Raw genomic sequence first — 25,347 nt, forward strand, 5'->3', positions numbered from 1 at the left:
AAGAACATTCTCTGCAATCATCATCAGAGAATTTTATTCTAAGCACTTATTTCTAGAGGTCTCTTGTTTTAGCATTTTTTTAAACATTTTCATACAGAAAATTATTTATTGCTACGAAATGCTCTAGTTTCCACAGCAGATGACAGTTATGAGCCCAAAAAGCACAGTTTGCCAAGCCCTGCAGATGCAAATGGGTGATGTGAGGCTCCTGTAGCCGGGGCGTCGCCCACCGCCCGCAGCAGCACTGGGGGCACCGGGCTGCCCGCGCTCACCCGGCTCCAGCAGCTCCTTTCAAAAGCAGCTTCGCTCTCTCCCCCGGCAGCAGGACGGGGGCTCCGTGTGAGCCCCCCGCTCCCGCTCCCGCCGGCCCCGGGTCTCCCGGCTCTGCCGAGCTCCTTCCAGGCGGGGCAGCGCTGGTGTGCGGGGAGCGGGGCACTAGGGGGCACTTTTGGCCGCTTTCCTTAATTTTGTGCTTCCCAGCCAGGAGGATCTCTTTAATGTCACCGTCAGCACTTGAGGATTATGGCACTTAATAGATATGTTTCACTACTATACATCGCTTGTATGATAAGCAATTAATAAGCTGTGGTCCTAGTATTTAACTATTGACCATTTTGATTGAGTGGCTTTGGCTATGAGCATGTGGCAATGTCTAGTGCATCATTTCAGAACACTGCTCGCTGTTTGACGGTTGGAATGGCAGCGAGCTCACTCCAGATGTACACGGCCTGAACCTCCACGCAGTTGCACAACTCTTAGGCAAGTAAAATTCCAGTAATGGCATAAAAATGATGCAACAGATTAACACGTCTGACGCTACTCTGTTTCAGTTCAACCAAAAGTAGAGGACTCTTAAACCTAAACAAAAAAAGTATTTAAAAAATGAAGTTTAACTGCAGCTGGAGGAGAAGGTAAGAATTAAAATACCTTTTTTTATAGAAAATGTCAAGTGGAAGTGTGGAAATAAGAGATAGTTTTAAGAAAGCCATGCTGACAATATTGCAATATTAAAACAAATATTTACTCAATATTTAACAGAGGAAAGAAACTCCTTTGTCTTGTGAGTCAAAACCACAGTCAGTCTGGCAATCCATGTGAGTTTAAAATATTGGCCATGAATTTAAATGAACTGCCAAATTGCTGAACATAATCAGAAACAGGTAGGAGGAAGGAACATCAAGGAAGAATCTGTAGGTTACAGAGGGAGAAGTATAAGAAAAAGTATAGGTACAGGAGCTTTATGCAGAAGAATTCAGGAAGAGGGTGTATTAATACTCTCTTGTGACAAAGTAGCAGTGGTGAATTGAAGAAGAAATAAATGAACAAAAAACGACTGGATTTCTGCCAAATTAGACAATACACTGCAATCCACACATTGTTGGATAACGTTTAAACTGTGTTTGTGTAAGTAACAAATAGTGGCTTAAAAAATGGTGGGATATGATGTGATCACAAATGGAAACTTAGTAAGCAGAAAGAGTTTACAGAGATTTTGGTCGTATCCCGAAAATATTTCCAAAGCTTTCCATTTGTGGTGCCAAAATTGGTTTTGCAGTTTTGTTTGTTTGTTCTGGGGACCTTGTTTGTTTGGGTTTCTTTACTAAACAAGTGCCTGCTGAATAAGCAACAGGTGCAGCAGATCACACAACAGAAACAGCTTATTTAATCAGTGCAGCTTGCTTTAACAGAGGTTTCCCAAGTGAAGCAGCACTTGGTAGCTCGTGTGTAATGCTGATAATGCTTCCAGTTTTGTTTTGGAGGAATTGGGCTGAATTTAAGCAGTCTTACAGTGACTGAGTAGTTAAGAGTACTGAGAACATGTAAGTAACAAGCTGCCTATGTCTAAATGAATGAATGGGTTTTCTTAGGTCAAGAAAGAGCTATAACTCTTATGTCTTGTTCTTAATATTTTTTGCCACATACTGTAAGTCATATGGGTATGTTTAAACATATTGAAAAAAAAAAAAAACTTAAGTGCCTACATATGGTAGATACAGCTCTAATCAAAGGTAAATGGACGAGACTTGATAATCATTTTCCAGATAAAGCTTTCAAAATCACTATGTTAAAATATTGATTTATTTGCATGACTCTTGCATACTTTTTTCTTACCCCCCTCCCACCCAGTCATCTTTGAGTACTCATCTTTGAGTACTTGCATTTGACTTTAGGAAAGTTACCTTCTTGCTGAGCTAAGTAACAGATTGATACCGTAGCTCCAATGATGAATTTGTGTAGTTAGGAGGTCTCTGTAACATTATTTTGTCTCCCCTGAAAGCAATTTCAGAAAAAAATCTCATAGCATTGAAATAATACAGAGCTATTCTGAACATTACTGAATTCAGTGCAATCTAATTTGAACTTTTTTATTTACTTTTGCATTAGAGAGTTGAATCTCACTATGCACAACATTTACGGCTTTTGCTTACAATAACAGTCCGTTTCAATACATCTGGATGCCCATAATTATTGCTGAAGTTTTAGTTTGACTTTCTGCAAGCTGACTGTATTCACTTCACTTATTTTCTTTTGGCAGATACAATATTTTGAAGACTATAATTGCATCTCCAGGTCTGTGACCAACAGCACACGCCTTTGTCTCAGCCACAGCATAAAGTGTAAGTGAGTAGACATAATAAACATGGACTTTGCAAAAACAGCTTGAACGTACACGCTGTCTTACAAAGGATACTATACCAAAAATACAGATTAAGTTCTTGTAACCAGTGGAGATAATGAGGGGTACTACTGTGAAATGTAGATGAGCAGATAAATAGCTTTCTTGAGAAGGAAGATGTTTTATGAAAGTGTTTCAAGGTAACCCAAGTGAATGTAAACATCCAGTGCATCCGTCACCCTTTCTGCGTTAACAAGCTTTGGGCTTGTGCGTGACAGTATCTGGGTAGGTGTTCTCCCAGCCTCTGGGTTAGGCTGCTCTCAGGGACACAGATGTTGGATTTTTCGTGATGTTTAAGGCTCAAAAATCTGGGAAATTTCTTCATGGGATTGTTAAGTGCTTTCCCTTTGATACCGCGCTCCGGAAAAGAAATCCAGGGGCCTGTTGCCTGTCTACAGATTAATTTTCCTCAGATTTCTCTTGTTGCTTAACTGTCTCATCAAACATAGGTATATGGTAAGCTATAGTTTATTTTCCAGTAACCATGTGAGTCAGCATAAGTGATCAGACACATCTAGATCCAGATAAGCACTTCATGTTCTTCCTGAACATCCTACGCACAACTGCAAGAGAACAGACATTAGAAAACAACGAACTTTCCTGATCTTGAACTACACTTTTAGATTAACCAAGTTAAGTATGCATTTTCAGATGGAGTCAGCTAAGAAAATTTAACAGAAGTTGGGCACAGGTCCCTGCCTTGTGTGTTACATAGTCCATTTATCTGGTAAGCAATAAACAGTATGAGAGCAGTAGTTCTTCCAGTACTGGAGTTACAAGGTCATGTTGTCTATAGGCATAATTCCAAATTTCATATAAAATTTGGCTTGTTGTCAAGAACCAAGGAGCATTGAGTAAGCATTTTCCTGTAATTGAATATAAGGAGATTACCTAAGAAGTGCTAGTCTCTCCACCCATTGTTGTAATTATTGTGTTAGTAAGATCTTTGGATTTTTCCATGTTGTTAAAACTAGGTGCACAGCTGTCTAGAAATCACACTGAGATTACACCTGTAGATTTCCAGACAGATATCATCCTGATGCATTTCCCAACATTCTTGCTGTCTGCTCATCCTCTGTATTCTTATTTCTATCTATTCTTGGAAAAGCTACTTTCTTGTAACATCTCCTACTGAGAGGTTTAGAGATATATTAGTAGTAAATAATCAGTCAATAGAACTGCTTTGAAGGTCACTTGACACTTCTGTCATAAGGTGGTGTCTTTCAGTTACCACCGTAACAATTTGGCTGCAACTTCCATGCCAGCTCTCTGAACCCTTCTAGGAAAAAGTACCCTTACTTTTAGTATTTTCAGAAACAAACTGGAACAATGTACTTGCTTACAGTAAATGCTTGAGATCTTTTCTTCAGAATGCGCCAATGCTTCAGGCTTTGCAACAACCACTTGCAGTTTACTAGTAAGGTAGCCTTTGCATCAGGGACAAAGACACATTTGTGATCTCCTGAAAATCTGTCCAAATTGGCTCAGTTGTATGCCTTCAAGAAATACGTTTGCATGTGCTTACTGTTCAATCTTGAAAGCTAAATTAGCTGAAGCCTGTTGTCATTGCGAGGGTTAAGCTTCTTGCAGCTCCTGTGTATGTGTAATTGTTGCAGGTAAATGAGTATGACGAAAGCCACAGGTCAGCAGGACAACTCATGTAATAGTTGAGAGGTTGCACAAATCAAAAAGCAGGAGCTGTCTCTCCTGTAAGCTTGGTTCACTACTCTGATGGAACATAAATGGATGGAAGCATCCAATTTGAGTGAAAACAGAACAAAAATCAAAGTGGGAAGCAGTTCATGCCTATGTAATGGGTGGCATGGGAATGCTCAAGAGGATCAAATTAAGACTTTGGGGACAACTTTCAGTTTTATGTTTATTTAGTAGCTCTTGGAAAGCTTAGCTTTGCAACACCAGTAGTGGTGTTTTCTGTGATCTACATTTCTACTGTCAAAATTGCGTTGCAAGTGGTGGAGGACAGCTGTGATTCAGAGCTGATGGACTGTGTCAATCTGTCCTCTCAGTACTTTGTAAAAAAAAAAAACCAAACAAAAATACAAACAAAAACAAAACACTTGCCTCTCCCCTACATTATTCACACTAACATAGCTATGGTCATTGCTAGTCCCGATGTTGGGGTTTTTTGTTAGTGCAGGGAGGGCTTTTTGATATGGGGTGGGAGAAACTCCAAGGGACTGGGGTCCCTGTCTGTGCCCCTTAATTTACAAACATCTTACAAGCAAAAGGAAAGTAAACTCTATTATAAACCCAGAGTGCTAGAACACAAAGAGGCTCCACCCAAAACAAAGGCCAAATTCAAGGCCAGAGAAGAACATGTGGCTCAAAGAAAAAGCTTATGGAGCTTTGATCAAGTACTGTGTGAGTGGGTACTGTCCTTTGCTGTTCTAGGAAGCAGGGCTTGGTACAGTCTTAGGGAATATTCAGGAGTATCCTGGGTATTCAGTACTGCATTAGAAAGAATTATTGACTCCAGCATTAAGTTATCATTGCTAATTCTCCAGGTCAAAACATGCTAACAAACTGTGTTCCTAACAGTTCCCAATCAAGTGGAGAACTGGTCCTGTAATCCAGTGTTTCAGTTACTCATGGAGCTGTTCTGGTGGCATAGTCTAGTTAATAAAGATTTCATGTTTCTTAGCAGCGTAGGGGTCAAACCCTGGTGCTCTTCTCTGTTCGTCACAGAAATGGCTACATGTCAATGACAGTTGTTGCTAGGCTGATTATAATATGCTTTAAAAAATTAAACTCTTGAAGAGGAAATATGCTCTATTAAGTCCTACTTATTTATTTATTTATTTGAAATAATTTTCCCTTATTTTTTCTTAGCAGCTACAATTCACAAAACTTGCTTTAAGTAATTAATCTAAAATCTAAATATAATTTTCTTGTATTTTTTCCTATTGTTTTGTCTCATCATGTGATTTTTGTACCACAGTTTCATACTTTTGAGTATTACCATTCCTTGGTGCTGCCCAAAAGAAAACACAAGACCCAGGTTAAGTGCACTTTCCTGATCAAGGCATGTGTACGTGCTAGAGCTGAGATGGAAATACAGCCCTGTTTCCTGTAACTGCTTATCCCCTGCAAAACCATGCTGTCGGCTGGTGTGTATCAATAGCAATCAATAAGCAGCCTATCCGGCTAAATGTAAGCTCTTGTAAAATAACGCACTGAAGGATGATAATATTTTAAAGTACTTTATTAAATGCTGAATCACTAGTGATCATGTTAAGAGGAACAAATGAGTTCAAGAGAGGGGAAGGCATGTTCCCAAGATTTCTTAGAACAGCCTGGCATGCCTCCCTTGCTACACCCCAGCACATGTGCCCCTAAGGCATGCCATTTCTGTAGGGAAGGGTGCAAGGCAGAAAGCCAAAAAAATCTGAAAGATCCTATTATACTGTACTTTCAAGAATTAATCCAAATCAGTTTCAAAGTAGTCTTTGTCAGGTGCCAAACAGAGAAACTTTAACATTGAGTAAATTAACAAGAGTCTTCTTTATTAGTGTTTGCACCAAAGAAAATCTCAAGCCAGTGTTACAGCAGGGCAGCGTTACCTAACCAGCCATACTGCCTTCCAATGATAAATGTATGTTGGCATGGCTTTTGTACACCCCTCTCTGATCTTTCGGTTGAGCCTCTCTGGTTTTGTCTCCTGTGGACATTACATGAAAGGGAAGAGGAACATTCTTGTTGTGGTTGAAGTTCCTGGGCTGGAGTGGGAAACTAGGGAGCATACAAGAGCTGGATGGCACCACACCAGCCAGAAAAGTCCACTTGCTCCAGTTAGGACACTTACTGCTATATGTCTGCTCCACTTAGGTAAGACAAGCTGGTTTGCATCAAATGAGCTGCGGAAGAAAGTGTACAATAGGCAGAACTCCACACTTGCTGTCTTTGTGGCAGCAGTTATCTGGCTTAGTTCCTAGAAAACAGGTGGCTCGAACTGCACTGAAACCAGGAGGCCATGAACAACCTGGATGTTCTTTTCAGCAAGAAATGCTTTGACTATTACCAGCTTTTAGCTTTTACTGGAGAAACCACTGACAGTCTGACCGGCCTGGGGGAAGCGATGCCATGTGGCAAGCAGGGCCGTTCGTTTCTAACCGTTCCAGCGGTTTAAAAGCCGAGCCCAGCGCAGGCAGCCGGGACCGGGCAGGGGCGGCAGAGGTGCCGCTATCGGCCCGTGCCGGGCTGGCGCGGCGGCCCTGCCTCCCGCAGATAAACGTCCCTGAGCCTCGCTCTGGCCGCTGCTGCAGCCGCGGGCCCGTGTTTTGCCCACGCGTGCGAGCGGAGGCTCTGCCCAGCCCTCCTGCGCCCCGCGGGGAGGCAGCGCCTCGGCGGGCCCGGCTGAGGCAGGTGGCAGCCGGCAGCTCGGGCTGCCGCGGGTAAAAGCCGAAGGCGGCGGGGGCTTGTTCCGCTCCCAACAGGGAATGCGGCTCCCGAGAGTGGGAGAAGCCTTCGGGGTAAGGACGCGGTGCGGACAAGCCGCCCCGCAGCCGCCTTCCCACCCACCGGCGCTGAGGGTTCCGCCGGCAGCCCGGGTCCCGGCTCCGCGCCGCCGCCATCTTGCGGCTGATCCCTCCCACCCGCCGGCGGCCGCCGCGCAGCCCCGCGCCCCTGCCCGCCCCGCACAGCGCGGCTGGGCGCCCGGCGGGCCGGGCCGGGCCTCCGGGGCGGGGGCGGTGTGCGGCTGCGGCGCTCGCCCCCCGGGCCTGGCCGGGGCCTGAGCCGGCAGCGTGGGGCGGGCCAGCCCTCCCCTCCTGGGCCTCGGTACCGGCAGCCTCGGCCTTGAAGAGGTTCTCACCTTGGCAGAGTACGAGTCCTCTATACGTACCCTTGTGCGAGGGCGCCTGCCAGAAGCTAAGTAGGTAAGCTGTGCACCCCTTCCCCCGACTTCTAGCTTTATTTTCTAATGAGACAGCTGTCACACAGGATAGCGCTGGTATTTTTTTGGTATCTGGGGTGTTTCCGAGTGAAAATGCTGTGGTGACCATGGGAAGGAGAGCAGTGATGGGCGAGGAAGGGGCAGACACGAGGCGTTTGTTTTTGCTGTGGCATTCTCACTGTAACTCAGAGGATGTTTCACCTCTATTGGGCAAGTGCGGTGAGTGAGACACTTCTTAAGGGCTGCCAACAATAAAATATAATCTGTATTTTGAAGTATATTTTGCTATTTGCTTCAAAAGCATGTATCTATCTGTTGACAAACCCCAAGATGAGCCTAACTGAAAATTAGGGGGAGGTATGTTTTCCATTTTGGCTTGGTATTTCGTGCCGTTGGCAACTGTTGCTTCATTTGGCGCTGTCCGGGCCCGTGCTGGCACACTCTGGCGCAGGCTGTGGTGCCGCGGTGCCGTGAGCTCCGCCAGTCGCGTGCCCAGGGCGGATCTGGGCCTCCCGGGCTACCTGCGCACACGCCGTCCCCGCGGGCCCAGGGCTTGCTGGTAATGACAGCACAGGCAAAACTGAAAAAGGAAACATAAGCTTGAAGAGCAACTGCTTGGGGAAATTAAAGGTCTCGTATCACTTGTTGCATTGGTGGTGGCCCACTTCTTGGGTTAATTGCTGCGACAATAGTATCCTGTATCTGCTTTCTTAGCCAAATAGAGAGAAAAGTAAAAATCGTGGTTACCTTGCAAGAATAGGAACTGCAGTAATCACTTCTTTCCACTTTTATCATTGTATATCTTTGAAGTTGCTTCCTCTTTGACTGACTTTACAAACTCTTATGGGAACACGCATGTGGTATGTCCTTATCTGAGCTGAGGATGAGGTGCTAGAGCTGCCATGAACAGTAGCTCCTTCTGCCCCCACTCCACTTTCAGCCTCTTGAATAAAATAATGTGTCATCCTTGGATGTTTCTGCATTGCATTGAAGTAGGAAATGAGGTCACATTGTGGGGTATAATTTATGAACAATGTGCACAGCCTTGCCAGTGTCACCAGAATTATCCTGAGAGTGATTATCAGCTGAAAGCTTGAGAGTTAGAGACCAGAGAGAAGATATGCATTGAGATGTCTCTTCTATTCTCTCCTACCATTTTTGACTTTCATTAAAAAAGAAGGTGAAAGGGATTTTTCTGATGGAAAAGGAGATGACTTCTTCACAGCAGAGTAGGCAGTGCTGTTCCTAAAAGCTTCATCTTCACTGGCCTGCAGTTCCCAACAACACAGTTGTGGCTGGGTTTTCAAGGATTCGAATCTCAATTCCTGAAGGGATAACCACAAATCATATGCCTTACGGAGTCAAGCTAAGTGCTTTCCTTTGTAACTGTGTTTAGTATCATTTGACTAATTAATTTACATCTAGTGTAAGAGCAGATGCGTGTCCGTGTAGAATATGTAAGGTTTTGGTTTTGCATCAGATCGGTATCTTTGGTTTCATTAAGAACTGTGAATTGAAAACATTTTTGCTCACATGAGATTCTAGTTTGAGTTAAGCCCCAGGTGTGATAAGGCTATACATTAAATCTGTGATTAATCATGGCATAATCTCATGACAGTTATATGAATGCAGTTATCCTGTAGAGCTAAAGGGACTGAGAGAGGTATTCAGTGTGTTGAGCAGCACAGCATGCAAGAGCTTTCATTTCTGGAAAATACCCACTGCTCTGCAATGGATAATCTATGTTAAATGTGAATATTTTGGGATGTGGGCATCTCTGGAGCTGAAGAGATGATTCACACTCAAAGACCTCTGAAGAGTGCCAGTAGCAGCTTTACTGTGATGCAGTTTCTTTCTTTGAAACGCATGTGATTCACCAAAAATTGGCCCTGACTTTACAAAGGCCTTTGTAATGAAGTTCAAGGTGAGGATAGCCTGAAGGAAGGCTGCAGGAATAGTTGTGGCACTTTACAGAAGGTGGATGTGTGGGTGTGTATCCTTGTCAGTTTTGAGGTAGCAGGGAAGATACAGGATTTGGCACGTGCTACTGACAGATACAAGCAGAGTCACTCTTCTGCATGTTTATGTCAGTCCTGAATTATAAAATGGGGACAAGGACACTTCTGTACTTTGTAGTGATTTTTTTATGAGGAGAAATAGTAATTTTAATACAGAGGGAAGACAGGTGTTTAATTAATGTAGGCACAATTTTGGTTTAACATTATGGGCTCCTGTAGCTATATTGATAGACTCACCTGTGAAGGCCTAGTCTGTGTCAGCAAAAAGCCTGGATAGCTCAAGCCACTTTTCAGGAGAGAAATAGAGGAAGGAGATGCCATAGTGGTAAAAGTCCTTCCGCTATGTAATTGTATGTAGACTGTGGCTTTCCTGAGTAAGGCTGTCATAAAATAAATGTTGTTGTTCGTATTGACATGGTGGTAAAGCATACAGCTTTGGATAGGAAGCCACAGGGGATGAAAAGGAATGGCAGAACTTAAGGACAGATACAGCCGCAATACACTTCCTCTACAAATCAAATGTTGCATTTGGTTAAGAAAGTTTCACATTTATCTCATCGCTGAAAAAATACCTCAGCAGAGAGCAGGTTAGACATGTTGCATTGCCAGGAGTGTTACCTCTGTGCAGTGCTGCAACCTTGAAGAATTTGAGATGGGGCTGCACCAAAAACCTGCTTTTCACCTTGAAACTAGTATAGAATGTGGCTGGCTTCTTTCAAGAATTCAGTGTTGCAAACCCATCTCTGATCCTCTTTTGGACATTTTGCAAATCCCAACAACTTCCCTAAGTTTTGCTAGTAGAGGAAATGGTTTGTTGTCTGCTTTATTTACTGCAAGTTTTTCTGTTGTTCTATAGCAGATAATGCTTTGGGCTCCTGGTCCAAATACATCTAGACAAATGTGTCATCTATAACATATGAAAAATACAACCTTTAAAATAAGCCTTACTTGGAGTGAGACTTGTTTTCCTTGGGAGAAGAGGTAGCCAAGGACAGATTTAGATGATGCAGCTGCTCAGTCCAAATAAATTGTAACAGCTTTGCAGGATTGTTTACTAAAACCCTCAGACATAAATGGAAGTCATGAGTCAAAGAGTTTATGCTACATGTGAATATGTGTATACTGGATGCCAAGGTGTGAAACAGAACACACAAGATCTCATCTTTGCTCTGACTTGATTTTCTTGCTTATTTACCTGACTATTAAGAGTTCTCTGTTCCCTGAGGACAGGATACAAAGAGGTTGTGAATACTCTTAAACCAGTAGCTAATTTGCACAGATCTAGCCGTTGTGCTGTACAAATCACTGGTTTGGGAATTGGGAATCTCAGCTTTGCCACTGGTATGTTAAATGGCTTATGGCAGATCAGTCTGCCTTTGCATTAGTTTCTGCCTCTACAAAAGGGGGGAAATAATATTTGCTTCCTTTCCAGAGTGCCTTAGGATTTAGTCATGTCAAAATGTTGTATGTAGTTAGCCGGGGGACTACACGTTTCACAGCTGTATCACCAAAGCTATATCTGTTTCTGGCAAGACCTTGCTATTGACCATGGAATACTAGTGTTTGGTGGCCTCTCGCCATTCAATTTGCAGACTTTACATGTCTATTTGCATACAGAACCTGCTGCGTTATGGTCAGCCCTTTCAAAGGTGGTGGCTGGTAGCAAGTGACAATCAGGAGTCACCTGAAGTATTTGTTGTACATAATACTTAATTTAATGCATACTTAAATGTCACTGTTACAGTTCTAGAAGAATTGCATGTAGGAGTATGGATAAGCAATAGCATAATGGATTAGATAATTGGCTACTGTGTCAAATATGGATCCCTTGCCAAGTGGAAAGTGTATCATTAGCACATGATACTGAAACATTGGGAGAGGTCAAAGTTGCATAAAGCAAGGTACAAGCTTGAAGAGTGATATGATGATTTATTTAATCTCTAAATCTTTCTCCAAGGTGGAGAGGACCTTGCCAAATGTTTTTTAGTACTGCAGTGAGGAAGCTACAATTCTTGAGCAAATTTCTCTTCCTTGCCTGGCACTCATGTTCTTGTAAGGGCTATTCCTCTTGTTATTCCGTGATAGATTAAGAGGGCATAAGCTCAGACTGTAAAAGAATATGAAAGCAAGGGTGTTTAGATGTGTGGAGAATGAGTCTGTAGAAGGATGTACAAAAAAAGAACTGAAACTGATAGAATATTAAGATTTTCCTTGCAACAGGATGAATGAGTTCAGTAAGTTTGCATTTCTCTCAAATTAGATGATTTTGTAACCTTTGTTACCCACCTCTAGCAAAAGAAATACATGGCACAGAGTAACTGAGGGAGCATCGTTTGGGGGGGAATAGGAGGAGAAAAATTTCAGGCTCATTGGACTTGAACTGACAGCAGGATATTCACAAAAGGGATCTTGGAGACAGGCTGAAATGATAGTTTTGACAGAAGAAGATACATCTTGATTAGAAAGAGAGATCTTTGACTCATGTATTCATAGTTTCATAAGTCCTTATGAAACTACACATGCAGAGGCTGTAGGGAGACAGAAGAGGAACAAGGAAGGAGCCCTATCAGCAGCCACAGAAATTTTGAGAGATCCTCTTGTTGGAGCAAGTAGAGATGGGAGGGGCATTAGGAGGAGCTGTAGTTACAAAAGAGAGGGGAAGGGCAAAATTTCAAGAAGAGGATGATTATGACAGCGGTGTATGATGGTCACAAAGGATGAAAATGGAACACCAGTTTTGAGAGTTTAAGAAGATTTTGGCCTATCAGGATTTTGGTAAGAGCTGTTTCAGGGGCAGAACCTGGATTAAATAGAATCTAAAGGTGGAGGTGAAAGAGGACTCCTGACCATGTGTAAAGCTGAGTGCAGGGAATCAGATGTGAACAGCAGTAGTCAAAGGGAGGTCGAGGATTGAATTTCAATATTGGGAGTTTAAAGTGTATTTTTATTGTGACAGAAAAAGAACCAAGTAGGACATGGTTTAGGGAAGACTTGAGATAAGACATCCTGCGGCAAACAAAAAGAGTTAGAAAAGAAAACTAACAATTTGATAGGTGAAAGCAAAGAGTATATAAGAATTGTAGTTGGGATTTGCAGTGAGCTGAGGAGGTAAGAGAGGTTACAAACTGCTAACAAAAGTGTCTCTGAAGAATCTTGTACTTTTCTGTTACTTAACTAGACTTGTAATGGTAGTCCAGGAAAGCAAGGAGTATACACTGAGAGTTTAGCGATTACTGTTTTCTGAAACAATGACTGGAAAGTGCTGAAGAGTTGTAGTTTATTCCAAATGATGTTTAGATCCTAAAATAATAACAAAAAAAAATCCTTGTTAAGTCTCTTTTCCTTCCAACAGACTTTTTGCCCAATCTACATTTAGTTTTAATATCTCAGTGTTACTCTTAGATTTCTTCGGGGATTTTTAGCCTCTATTGTCTTATTGAACTGTGTGGACTTGTGAGAAGATGTGTGAAAATGGTGTGTAAGGGATGATTTTTCAGCATTCTTTTTTCTCAGAGTTTCTTTGATTACTTATTATTTTTCTTATTATTTATTTGTAATGCACTTCTAAGTGTAAACTCTTCTGTCAGCAAGCCTAATACCATAAATGTTTGCAAACATGGTTTTGGAAATTAATAAATAAATACTTTTGTTTCTTTTACAGATGAGATCATTTCAAGCTTTTTTTTGTGGAAGACGTGGTCAAAGGAAATGGATAACTATTCAGACTTCAATACGAAGAACCTCTCATTTTCTGCTAATATGTCTATTTCTTTGCCTGGACAAGTTGGGCTCAATACCACCAGCGGTCCTCCTTCTATGTCAATAAGCAGGCTTTTCCCAGCCCTCTTAGAATGCTTTGGAATAATTCTTTGTGGCTACATAGCTGGAAGAGCCAACATTATCACAACAACTCAGGCCAAAGGACTGGGAAATTTTGTGTCCCGTTTTGCACTCCCAGCTCTACTGTTCAAAAACATGGTGGTACTTAACTTTTCTAATGTCAATTGGTCCTTCCTGTACAGTATTTTAGTTGCCAAAGCTGCTGTGTTTTTCTTAGTTTGCGTTTTAACTTTGTTGGTAGCCAGTCCGGAGAACAGATTTAGCAAAGCAGGTTTGTTCCCTATTTTTGCTACGCAAAGCAATGACTTTGCATTGGGATATCCAATAGGTAAGTAGTTCCTTATGCTTTCTTCTTTAAAACTGTTTTTCAGTGTTCTAGACATGTTTGCTTTTATCTTCCATAATTTGGAATTGACTTCTGAACTGAAGCTAGGAGCTGTCTAAGTCATTTCTCAAGTCACATTTCTTGACCTCAGGCCATGTACTTTTTAGTAAGGGAAGAAAACTGTCAGCTGGTGTGAATAGTGCAGAATTTAAAACAATCCAGCTACAGTTGTCTATGCGATCTTGTAATGTTAAAGTAAATAATTTTTAAACAACAACAACAAAATATTTAAAATATAATTTCAAAATTGGTAAGAATTACCTTACACTTACTGTAGGCAGTTTTCCTTATGGGAAATTGCCGGATTTTCCCTCAAGACCAAAGTTCCTTACTTTACAAAGTATGAGCCTGTACCAGTAGCCTCTGAAACAGCTGTAGTGGGTTTGGCATTACTTCTTGGTTTAGCTCATAGAAAACATCTAGCCATAATTTTGGTGTCTACTGATTGTGGAGTGTGTTTGACAAACTTTAAATGTGTTCAGAAAAAACTTCTAATTTTTGTGCTGCTTCACATAATTTGTGTAGCTAATCATGCTTTATCCCTTAATCTTTATTCTGTTGTGGCCAGGAGACATGCTTTGGGTTATAGTCTTGGAAGGATTCAGTCTTTTAAAAGCAAGGTTGCTGTGTGATTTGTGGTAAATTGCATTTGTGTATCTCAGATCATAATGTTATGTGGCTCTGGTGCTGTTTTCAGAATGTTTAACTAAACCCCTAGTCTGGTGGAATGAATAAAAACAAACAAAAAACAAAGAGGCATTCAGAGTATAACTCCTATAGCTGCATATGCTTGTTCTTGTCAGCCTATATTTTCAATTCCAAGGAACAGCAGTTATTAAACTTAATCTTATCCAATCTGTAAGACTATTATTTTCTTCTCTTTTGATAAACAAGATTTTTCTTCTTTTTCCTTTTTATAGGTTTTCTTGATGGTATGTTAATATGTTTTTGGTCATACATAGTATGATACTTTGGAAGTGATTGGAGTTGCAGCAGGCTTCTCCCACCTCCTGCTGTCAGAATTCCAGCGCTTTTTACCTGCCTTGGGAGGCTCTTTTGTGCCAGTGTAGATTTTAGTGCTGCCTCTCCCCACCTGACCCATGTGGCTGGTGTGGGAAAGCACACTGCAGATGGCAGGATCTTCAAAACACACCTCGAGTGGAAGGCATTTGGAGGGGGTGTCTGGATTAGATTTTATTTGTTTGCTGCTCCATGAAGAGAAAGTATTCTGTGCCTCTCAGATTCTCTTGATATCAGTCTTATCATCCAGACAAGGCTAAGAACAAAAAAGGAAGAAAGTTCATTCTAGCAAAGCAAAATGAAAGATATTTGATTACAGAATTGAAAATACAGTTACAAAAGAGAAACATAAACATGCAGTTCCAGGTTATGCATAATGACAAGTAGCTCTGCATTTGAGGTTACCTGAGGAACTGGCAGGCTTTTTCTCCCTTTTCCAGGGCAGCATGCTCAGGAGGATCTTAAATCTTTCTTACTATTTTCAAGTTCGGTGGATATATATAGAATATAGACAAATTCAATTGCAAACTTTTTCTTACTTAGATGCAAATACGCTGTTTTCCTCATTTGCAACCACCGAGATTTATTCTTCTTGAGAGGAATCGGAAGTACATCACAAACAGGGCTGGGAGGATTACATCTTTGTTCCTTGGTACTGGATTAAAATGCCAGTTAGGGTTTCTCTTTTTTTCTGTTTTGAGGTTCTCTGAACATATTTCCATTGGATCTTTCTAGATAGAATATTCTACTTTGAATGACTTCTGTGTCAGATCACATTTTTCTTCAAGTATTTCAATATTTATATATGATTAATATTTCTTCTTCTATGTACAATCTGGCCAAATTCACAACATGTGGCTCCTTAAGAGCTTTACTGGAATACTTAATGCAACAGTAACAGTGTAGGTGTTTAAGGGTTGTTTATTTCCTTTCCTGACCTTCTTCCATCCCTAAACTTTCACGAGTGTTTGGTTCATGCTGTCAGGTGTGCAAACATTTTACCGTCAGTGGCTTCTCTGAAGTGTGTGCAGGACTGGGCAACAACGAATGCCCTGCTTAGTTATTTTTGTGTATGATGATAGGTAGTGCTTTGAGCAAAGCCTGATCTTTTAATCAAAGTATATTTTGACAGGCTGCTTCAGTTGAAATTTGTAAAGGGAAAAAAATCAGGCTTGGCAAATCTGTGCATTATAATAACGCTATTTTAAAAGGCACTTTTAAATAGATAAATAACATCTTGAGTTTGCATTCCATCTATTTTTTTTTTCTTTAATAACCACTATGCTGTTTTTTTGCTGTTGAGCAAATGTTGGCATATAGAAAATAAAAATTTCAAAGATCACCACTCTTTTTCTCTAATCACTGTTATGACAGTTCTATACTATGAACTGGTGTTGCTTTGGAGTGAAAAACAACTGGTACAGAGATTTGCTAGTAGACCCCCCCCCCCCCACCCCGGTATAGGTAGAATTACTATGGTAGAAAGCTTTGTTTGCTTGGTTTTAATTACTAGGTGAGATAATACAACTCTGACAGAACAGTTTCACCTACTCTCCAGTGCTTTATTGTAAAAGCATAGGTGGAGCAGAAGTGTGGTGCGGATGATGGCTCAATTACCATGACTTTAATAGTGCTAATTGTATTCAGCGTGAGCAACTAGTGTGTCATTTATATGTAATTTTGAGCAACTGGAATGTGGAAAATGGATTTTTTTAAAAAAGTTTTAAAATCTATTTTCTTTTTTCTTTTTTTTTTTTTTTTTCATGATCAGCAAGAGGACAGCTTGATTTAAATAAAAAGAACATTTTTCATCAAAGATATTTGTGGGTTATTTCCACTGCCTTAATGATTCCCTAAGAGTGATTTCTTATTTTTTTTCCTACTGACTCAGCAATCTACATTGGTTCCATTTTATGCCACCCAGGAGAATGCATTGTGATTTCATACACCAGTGAAATTACTTATAGGGCTTAATATGTTTTATTAAGTATACGGTTTCACTCTGCCAAAAAACAATGTTTTATTATGTTTTTTAACTCAGACATGTGACTTATCTTGATTTGCATTTGATTGAAATGGGCATTCTGTATAAAGCAGCATGAAAGGATTGCTCTTAGGTTGGGGCTTTAGAAAATTTTGACTTACATAGTAAGTGTCCAACATGTTTAAAGTGGTTTTATTTAGCAGAATATATTTAGTGTTTAAAACTGGCTTGTTAAATGCAGTAACTAAGCACAAACTTTAAAGTTGTGTTCAGCAGTTTGTTCAGGTTTTTCGGACAGGTAGCTCTTGTATACCTACTTTAATCATGGCTTGTAAGAGGAAAAGCACCTTTAGTGCTTTTTCTTGTATATTGGAAGTCAACTCACTGAGAATGTCAGTTTGTTCAGTCTAAAGAGGAGGCAGTTTACAGTAAATGTTGATTTAGCACTAGATCCTGACATTCCAGACGCTTAACTAATGTGAAGGTAAAAATCTTTTGGATTTTGAAAAACATAGTTACAGGGGAAAACATTTTTCAGAAAAAGAACAGGTTGAATATACTGGGACATGAAAATACCTGCAACAGTTGGCTGCTTAGTGATCTTAAACTTTATTTAGTACTTTAAGAGTGCTAAGTTATCCCATAGAGAGGTCCAGCAGCTGTATTTATGCAATAGTGCTTCCTTTTTTTATACATATTCTTTGTAGTATAAATAGAATTGCATCTGCATATTAAGATACTTTTGCCTGAGAAAGAGTGTGCGTGTCTCTAACTTGAGTAGGAAAAACTAAAATGGAAAGCATCGCTTTGCATATTTCTGGAAATTATTGGAAATAATAACATTATAAGGCAGGTAAAAGATAACATTTATCTCTCCAAAGAAGTCTGGATAATTAATATGGCATTTTTACACAGCTAAACTCTGGATTGTTAACCAGATAAACAGCAATTTTAGTAGATTTAATTAAACTTTTAATACATATATAGGAAATACAACAGTATAGGCCTTGAAGTCTTAAAACAATTTCACTTGAACTCTTGTTTATAACACACATTTAAAATGCAATCTTGAAGCAGTGATGGGAATTTAAACGTTATTTTACTGCTTATTTGACAGAACTGCTTTATATGCATGATTTCTCCTTTGTTTTTCAATATGAAGTCATGCAGTTGTGATAGGGAGACCAAAACATCTGCGTTCTGCAGGATTCAAGACTTCGCATGTTTACAAGTGCCCTTAAGTAGGATATTATAACTAAAAAAAAATCCTACTTTAAAAATATTTTTGTTGTTATTTTTGTTTTAATTTATTCTGAATAGGATCTCGTATATCTTTCCAGAGTCTCTTCATGATTTTTCAAAGTGCTGTTAGCGCAAATACACTTGAAATAACAATATGTATAAAATATGGACAAATGTAATTGCAAACTTTTTCTTACCTAGATGAAAACACCCTGTTTCCCTCAGTTGCATCTCCTGAGATTTATTCCTCTTGAGTAGTAGCCATGGAAACAAATGCTCATAATTTAAAGTTCTTTGAGGGACCAGAACTACAGTGATAATTCTTGTCCTGAGTAGTTCCAGAAAATGAACTAATAATTATGTGCTAATGTATTTTTTATTTGGCTATTGCTTTGCTGTATTGTACGGAATCAATGTAGAAAGATTACACCTGAATTACTCCCTGAAAACTGATTAAATTCCAGAGATGTGAGACTCCCCTAAGATGAGACGCAACCTGTCTCCTGCAAAGGTGCATATAATTCTCCATAACCCTCATGTTTCTGGGGAGGAAAAGCCATTCAGCAAAAAACCTACTTTTTTCAGCATTTGGGATGACTCAGAGGGCTTGTGGGATTGTTATATTATTTTATTTTTTTCCTGTAAATTTTGAATATTCTTAGAATCATTTAATAGTGTTAGATAGTTAATCTTTTGTCTTTAATGTGTTCATTAGACAACTATGGCCTAATGGTAGTTGGGCATATGTCTTTTACTATGTCATGCTGATTGTAAATGCAGTTCTAATGCCTTTGAAGGATAATAATTTTTCTCTAGTTTTTGGGCAACAAAACTTAATTTCAATATTAATGTATTTTTGTACTGAAATGTTATAACTCATCACTTTTCATTTTGTGTCTTCTAGTTGAAGCTTTATATCAAACCACTTATCCAGAGTATCTGCAGTACATTTACCTAGTGGCTCCAATATCGCTTATGATGCTAAACCCTCTGGGGTTTATCTTCTGTGAAATCCAGAAGTGGAGGGATAATCGCACTGTGTCACACAGCAAAATCAAAATAGTGGGCCTAGCACTCCTCCGAGTTTTGCAGAACCCAATTGTGTTCATGGTCTTCATAGGAATCGCCTCAAACTTTATTCTTGGCCAGAAAGTTCCCGAATACCTTGAAAACTTCCTTGATGGACTGGGCAGTTCATTTTCTGGCTCTGCACTTTTTTACCTTGGACTGACTATGGTGGGACAAACAAAAAAACTGACAAAGGGTATGTTTGTTGCACTGATCCTTCTCATCACAGCCAAACTGTAAGTTTGATTTATGTTCTTCTATAATTTTGTTATCTAGATGTTTTAAGCTCTGAATATACTGGTCAGATGGCTTTTCTCTCAAAATCGTTATAGTGATAGTATGTTTCACTTCCAGTATTTTGGATGAGTGCTTCTCAAACTCTGTAGTACACAACTGTTAACTTTTAAAGGAAACGCAGCAGACCACAAACCTTTGTCAGGCTCTGCAGAGAAAAAAAATCAGGGATGCTGTGGCTTAATGGACTGCTCACAGACCATCTGTCATGAATTGGGTGTTTGGGGAGTTACTGGCTTAAATTAAAATTTACTAGTTAAACAGACAACAGTGAATTTAAGTATTATTTGATTAGTATTTGCATTTTCTTTGGATTAAACAATACCTCTCTAAATAGATGATTTTACCTGCTTTGTCTATGAATCTTTGAAACTGCTTAAAAACCATCGCTTTACACTCTTAAACTGTCTGACTTTTAAGCGTGAATAAATGACAATTTGTATTTAGAACCTATACCGTCTTTGAATATATCTCAGTTACTGGTGAACTAAATATTTTATTTGCCACAGAGTTACAATTAACATAATAGAACAATTGTTTGGTGATTAAGTTTTTACTGTAAAATTTGAAGGTGCATTTGAATATCAGTACAACTAACCAGCAAACTTAAAGACCTAGTTTGTAAACCAGCTCAATGATAAATTTTGTAAGAACATGAGAAAAAATTGTTTTTAATGTTACCACTTTGCTTTACTAATGAGTTTATGCAATGAGACTTTGTAAGGCTGACATAGCATGTCTATGTGAAATGTGGGGTATTGCTAAAGGAGAACAGAATAGCATGGATGCAGGTTTTTTGTTTTATTGGCCAAAACTTTCAGAATGGAACACTGAAGCTGGAGCCCTTCCTGTATTTCAGGCAGCTTCCACAAAGGTGGTCTAATTATCAAATCTGCTGACTGCTTATAGCTACTATTACTTTAACAGTTGAAAAATGAGGGTTTTTTTTTTTTTTATATTTTACCTTTCTACATCTGAGGTTTCTACAGACGAAGAACATGTCTGCCCAACAAGAGAGTGTGCTTCTATCCCAGAGACTGGTGTCATTTTTACCTTTTGTGTGTGTGTATGGGGTTTTTTTTGTTCGTTTAACTTGTGACATGAAATTTTTAACCAGCTGGTAAATGTCACGATAAAAGTAAAGGCAATCATTCAAAGTGATGTCAGTATTTTGCTTTTCATGAGTAGTATTCAAACAAGCCTTAAATTTTATTTTGGTTCATTTTCTGAGTAAAGAAGAGTCTATTGCTGTAACTTGAGTAATGCTTTTTTGTAATTACTTTTCCCCCTCTCTTTTCAGACTTATGATGCCGTTTCTCTGTAGAGAAATGGTGGAACTCTTGGACAAGAGTGACAGCATAGTCAACCACACCAGTTTATCAAACTATGCATTTCTTTATGGAGTTTTTCCAGCAGCACCTGGTGTCGCAATATTTGCAAGTCAATTTAATATGGAAGTAGGAATTGTATGTAGTTAGCTTTTCTCAAACATGTACTAACTTTGAGCTTAACTTTGTTAACAAAATACTTAAATAGGCTTGATGAATTTACTTTTCCGTGGTATAGGCTCCTTAGATTTGCTTGTACTCCCTAGATCTCAAATATAAATTACATTTCAGATTATTAATTAAGCAAAGTACTCTTTCCTGATGTCTCAAGTGTCTTGATAGTACACATTCATAAGTAAATCCTTATACTTTTCTTATTCATGACTCCAGTAGGAAGAACAAGGATAACTTTAAATATAAAGAACTTCTATCTTTGTGGTGGATTTGTTGGTGGTATGTGTTTGTTTTTCCAAAGACCTTATCTTTGAGCTAGTGTTTTTGTAGGGAAAAAAACCCAGAAATTATGTTACTGACTTCAGTAAGAACAGTATTAACACCAAAAACTTAGGGAAGAACTTCTGCTTTAACTGATTCTGTTGAGTTGCCCTTCAGTTAAATCTTGTAATAGAAATGCATTTTATTTTTTTTTTATACTAGAGGCTATCAGTTTTCTTTTTAACTTAGGGTACAAATTTTACAAGCGTTTCCTTTCTTCCACTTCAATTGACATTGAAACATTCCTGTTGACTTCCATTATTTTGAATGTTATCTATTTTGGGTTTGTTTGGGCTTTTTTAGGAAAAGGAGAAAAAAAGAACACTAAAAGGAAACCTTACAAGGTAGAATTTTGTGCTCAACAAACTCAAGAAATCTCTTTAAAAGAGATCTGTAATATCTGTAGTGTGAACAAAAATTCACACTTCCATCACTGTGCAAATTCTAGAAAGCAGAAAGACAATGAGAAGCCAAAATAGAAATCACTTAAATGTAAATATTTATGACTTCTTCTCGTGAATTGGCATATATTGGTAATGCATAATTACATGTTTGCTTATTTATTTGCAGTGTGAATCTTTGCATCCAAAAGTAAACTGTGACATTGTAAATCCACCCTTAGACTGTAGTCATTAGTATATTTGACACCCATGGAAAGCTCTGTAAGAATTTACAGTAGGGAACTCTCTATTCCTACAATTTCAGAAGCTTGTTAAAATGTTCAGTTTAACTGTATGTATACAGTGGATGCTTTCTGACTCAAATTCTAAATAATTTGTCATAGAATCAGCTCAGTGATTTGTTAAAGGTCTATATATGTTTAAGTCAAAGGTATGATTTTGCCAGTGGTTGTATTCCTGCAAGCAGATTGTTTAACCTGAGCTGCGATTAACTCTGTTCTTGTTTCTGTTTGACTCTTTTTGCAGATTACCTCAGGCATGGTGATAAGCACTTTTGTGTCTGCTCCCATTATGTACGTTTCTGCGTGGCTGTTGACCATTCCGTCCATGGACCCCAACCCACTGGCATCTGCACTCCAAAATGTCAGCTTTGACATAAGTATCGTCAGCCTCGTTTCTCTGGTAGGTGCTGGCAAAGTGAAATACAAAAGCACATGGTCATGTCAGGGTAGTGTTAGTATACACGCAGCAAATCCAGTCATGGTAAGATGAGATTTGCATTTTGTCATTGTATTCTGTTGCAGAAGGATGAGGAAGAAGTTAAAAATCATCTTGATTTAGCAATGGGTCAGCTGAAAAGCTGAACTGTAGAGAAAGATGGGTAGGTGAATTGGAGTAGTGTTGCAGGGCTTGAGAGTTTGGGATTTGGCTGCCTGGTACATAAAATGTATGTGGGGGTGAACTATCAACTACTCGCCCTTAGTCCCTCTTTGTTTTTTAAAAACTAATGGGATATGGAGGAATAACAGTGCTAGCTTACTTCATAGGGATTAATTACACCAAACCATGTGTGGTGCTTGGATATCACAGTAATGAAGACTATGTAAAAACCTTAGCTCCAGAAGCATCAGCGAACATTTATTTAATTAAATATTAATGAAAATGTTTAACCTGGAAGTTTTGATTTAGCTTTATCAGATTCATTTTTTAGAAATTCTGAGTGCCCAGTTCTTGAAAAGGGGTTGATATCCCAGAAGTCTGATGTGAATTGTGTTTTGGCTTCATAGGCATTACAGTCTTTATTCTGTTTGCTTTTTTTTAAATAAAAATATCCATGTTGAAGGAAGTTGGAACTTTCTTAAGTTGGTGTCTCACTGAAATCCTGTTGTCTTGAAACTGTGCTTCAAGGGAAGCCATGAGTGAATGCTGCTGCTTGCTGTCATACATAATCTTGGGAGATTCAGTAAGGACAGGGTGGGGGGGAAACCTTTTAAATTGTAAATTGCCAGACAATTCTGTGATCATTTATGTCCTGAGGAAAAACCAGGCTTTTGCACTCTAGAGGCAAGCTTTCAGTACTCCCTGGAAATGTCTCACCATCATGAAAACACAAAGGTGCTTTTTCTGAGCATATTTTCTGAGGCATAGGGCCTGGCAGGAGATCACTTGGAGCTGACTACCATAGTCATGTTGCTAAGAAACTTGTCTTGAAGATGTGTTGTATATTAATTTCCCCGTAGTCTGCCAGAATACTCATCTTGTTCTTCTGGTTTTTGTTTTAGTCTTAAATTCAATTTTTTCTTATATGTTCCAGATCTGGTCTCTTATTGTTGTTCTTCTGAGTAAGAAATACAAACAGCTTCCTCATATGATTACAACAAATCTACTTGTTGCTCAGGTCAGTAGTAAGAAGAATGGTAGTGGGGTTTTTTTTAAGTCTTATGTTAAATATTTTCACAAGTTCAGTTTCTGTAGTTGTATCTTCCCAGTCATCTAAAATGGGCGTGGAAATCTAATGCACATCTTGTCTAAATAATTTCTGTGCCTAAAAATACACCCTTGAAGTAAAGGAGAGTTGATGCTAGTAGTACAGTTCTCAAACAGAACCGTAAGCAATTCAGAATGGAGAGTGGCTTCTGAAATATGTTTTTAGTGCTAAAAGTTACTGTCCAATAGTGCTGAGTGCACTTCCGTGTCAATGTGTGCTCATCTGCAGTCAGCAATGCCAGGACTAGGAGCCGTGTGTGTTTGACTCTGCCATGACCTGATTCAAGGTGCTAAATAGGAAACTAATCCCCAGGCTGGCTGAGCTCCTGCGATGGTTTGCTGAGGCATCCATCAGGTGCCAGTGCTGGTGCACAGGGGCTGGGAATGCATGGCTGGTGGCTAGGGAAGGGCAAAGCCAAATAGCTCTGGATTAATTTTAATTTTAATAGTTATTTAAACTGAGAGAAAACTATAGGGTACATGTTCCTTCTTGCCTTGAAGTCAACTGCACAACTGGTGTTAAATTCAGTGAGAGCAGCCTGTGCTTGTATTACATCCATGTGGTAGTGCATCTTTAAAAAAAACAAAACAAAACAAAAAACTCTTTGAGGTTTAATCATGGAGTCACATTTGAAAAAAAGTTGTGTATGAGAGCTGCAGGTGCTTCTTGTCTGTAAGAGCAAAGTTAGCTTTCATTTAAAAAAAATAAATTGAGCTACTGTATTACTGTTTCTGTAAGATTTCAGCCTGTTTTTTCAGATTGCTTCAGTACTAAAGCTATCATATATGAGGGATCTCTGGGTGAAAACTTGTATAATTTCTGGCTGAACAAACATCTGTTGACCTCAACTTCATGTCCAAATCTTTTTAGATAAATGGTTTGTACTTAACAAAAGTTTTACATTTTACTTATGATGATATATAAAGATTAAGATCATTTTTCCTGACTTTTCCTACTCCTAGTTTATCTGATTTATATATATGCTGTCAAAAAACCCACCCAAAACTGAAAATAGGGTACCCTAGTCAGTGACATAACTGTAATATTGAGCTTACTGCAGCACTGTTTTACTGCAAAAGAGAACTACCCAATTAATAAAATTACACTCCAGTGAATCAGGGATGGAGTTTTGAACCTTGTTGTAGTAGAACTACACTGTATTCAGTTTTTCTTGTCATCCTGCTTTTGCAATTTAAATGACAGCATCTTACCTTTCCTTCCAGTTTATTGCTTGCATTGGAATGGTGGTATGGAATTTCGTTGTTAAAGAGGAAGACATCACCATGCAGATCCTAGTGTTTATATTCCTCTACAGCTCGCTTTATAGCACCTACCTGTGGACAGGTATGATTTTTCTAGGCAGAACCTAGGTACTGTAATACGAGCTTGATGTACTGAAAAAGTTTTATTCTGTTGTTCAGAGTAATTGTTCCTTCACTAGTATAAGTCTACAGACAGGCAGACCTGCAAACTCTGTGGAGCTGCAGTGCTGGCACACCAGGCTACCTGTCAGGCATGGCTTCTGCTCTTGGAAGCTTTTACCTGGGTAGGTCTGGTTTGTCTTTGCCAGGTACAGCAACCTGGCCAGCTTGTAACAAAAGGCAAGAGCATGTGCTCAGGACAGGAGCAATTACAAATAGAGTGAATGTGGTGGGTTGCCCTTCAGCCAGTCAAAAGCTTGTTGACGGTTTTTAGT

At 39.4% G+C, this 25,347-nt stretch overlaps 1 protein-coding gene across 4 annotated transcripts in view; it reads left to right on the plus strand.

The window, feature by feature from the left end:
- Nucleotides 1-798: 798 nt before the first annotated feature.
- GPR155 (G protein-coupled receptor 155) overlaps nucleotides 799-25,347 on the plus strand; it is a 36,787-nt gene continuing 12,238 nt past the window's right edge. Inside the window, exons 1-8 of one of the 4 annotated variants that reach the window (XM_082056862.1) lie at nucleotides 799-911; nucleotides 2,537-2,622; nucleotides 13,269-13,775; nucleotides 18,983-19,382; nucleotides 20,741-20,906; nucleotides 22,190-22,345; nucleotides 23,478-23,561; nucleotides 24,875-24,995. In XM_082056862.1, coding sequence (XP_081912988.1) covers nucleotides 13,316-13,775; nucleotides 18,983-19,382; nucleotides 20,741-20,906; nucleotides 22,190-22,345; nucleotides 23,478-23,561; nucleotides 24,875-24,995 — 1,387 coding nt within the window. In that variant the 5' untranslated portion in view covers nucleotides 799-911; nucleotides 2,537-2,622; nucleotides 13,269-13,315. Of the gene's footprint in view, nucleotides 912-2,536; nucleotides 2,623-6,951; nucleotides 7,573-12,299; nucleotides 12,383-13,268; nucleotides 13,776-18,982; nucleotides 19,383-20,740; nucleotides 20,907-22,189; nucleotides 22,346-23,477; nucleotides 23,562-24,874; nucleotides 24,996-25,347 lie in introns of those variants that run through there. The other 3 variants (XM_082056864.1, XM_082056861.1, XM_082056863.1) reach the window with 3 other exon arrangements.

Source organism: Streptopelia decaocto, assembly GCF_964273445.1.
Source record: "Streptopelia decaocto genome assembly, chromosome: 6".
In the NCBI taxonomy this organism is placed as follows: Eukaryota; Metazoa; Chordata; class Aves; order Columbiformes; family Columbidae; genus Streptopelia; species Streptopelia decaocto.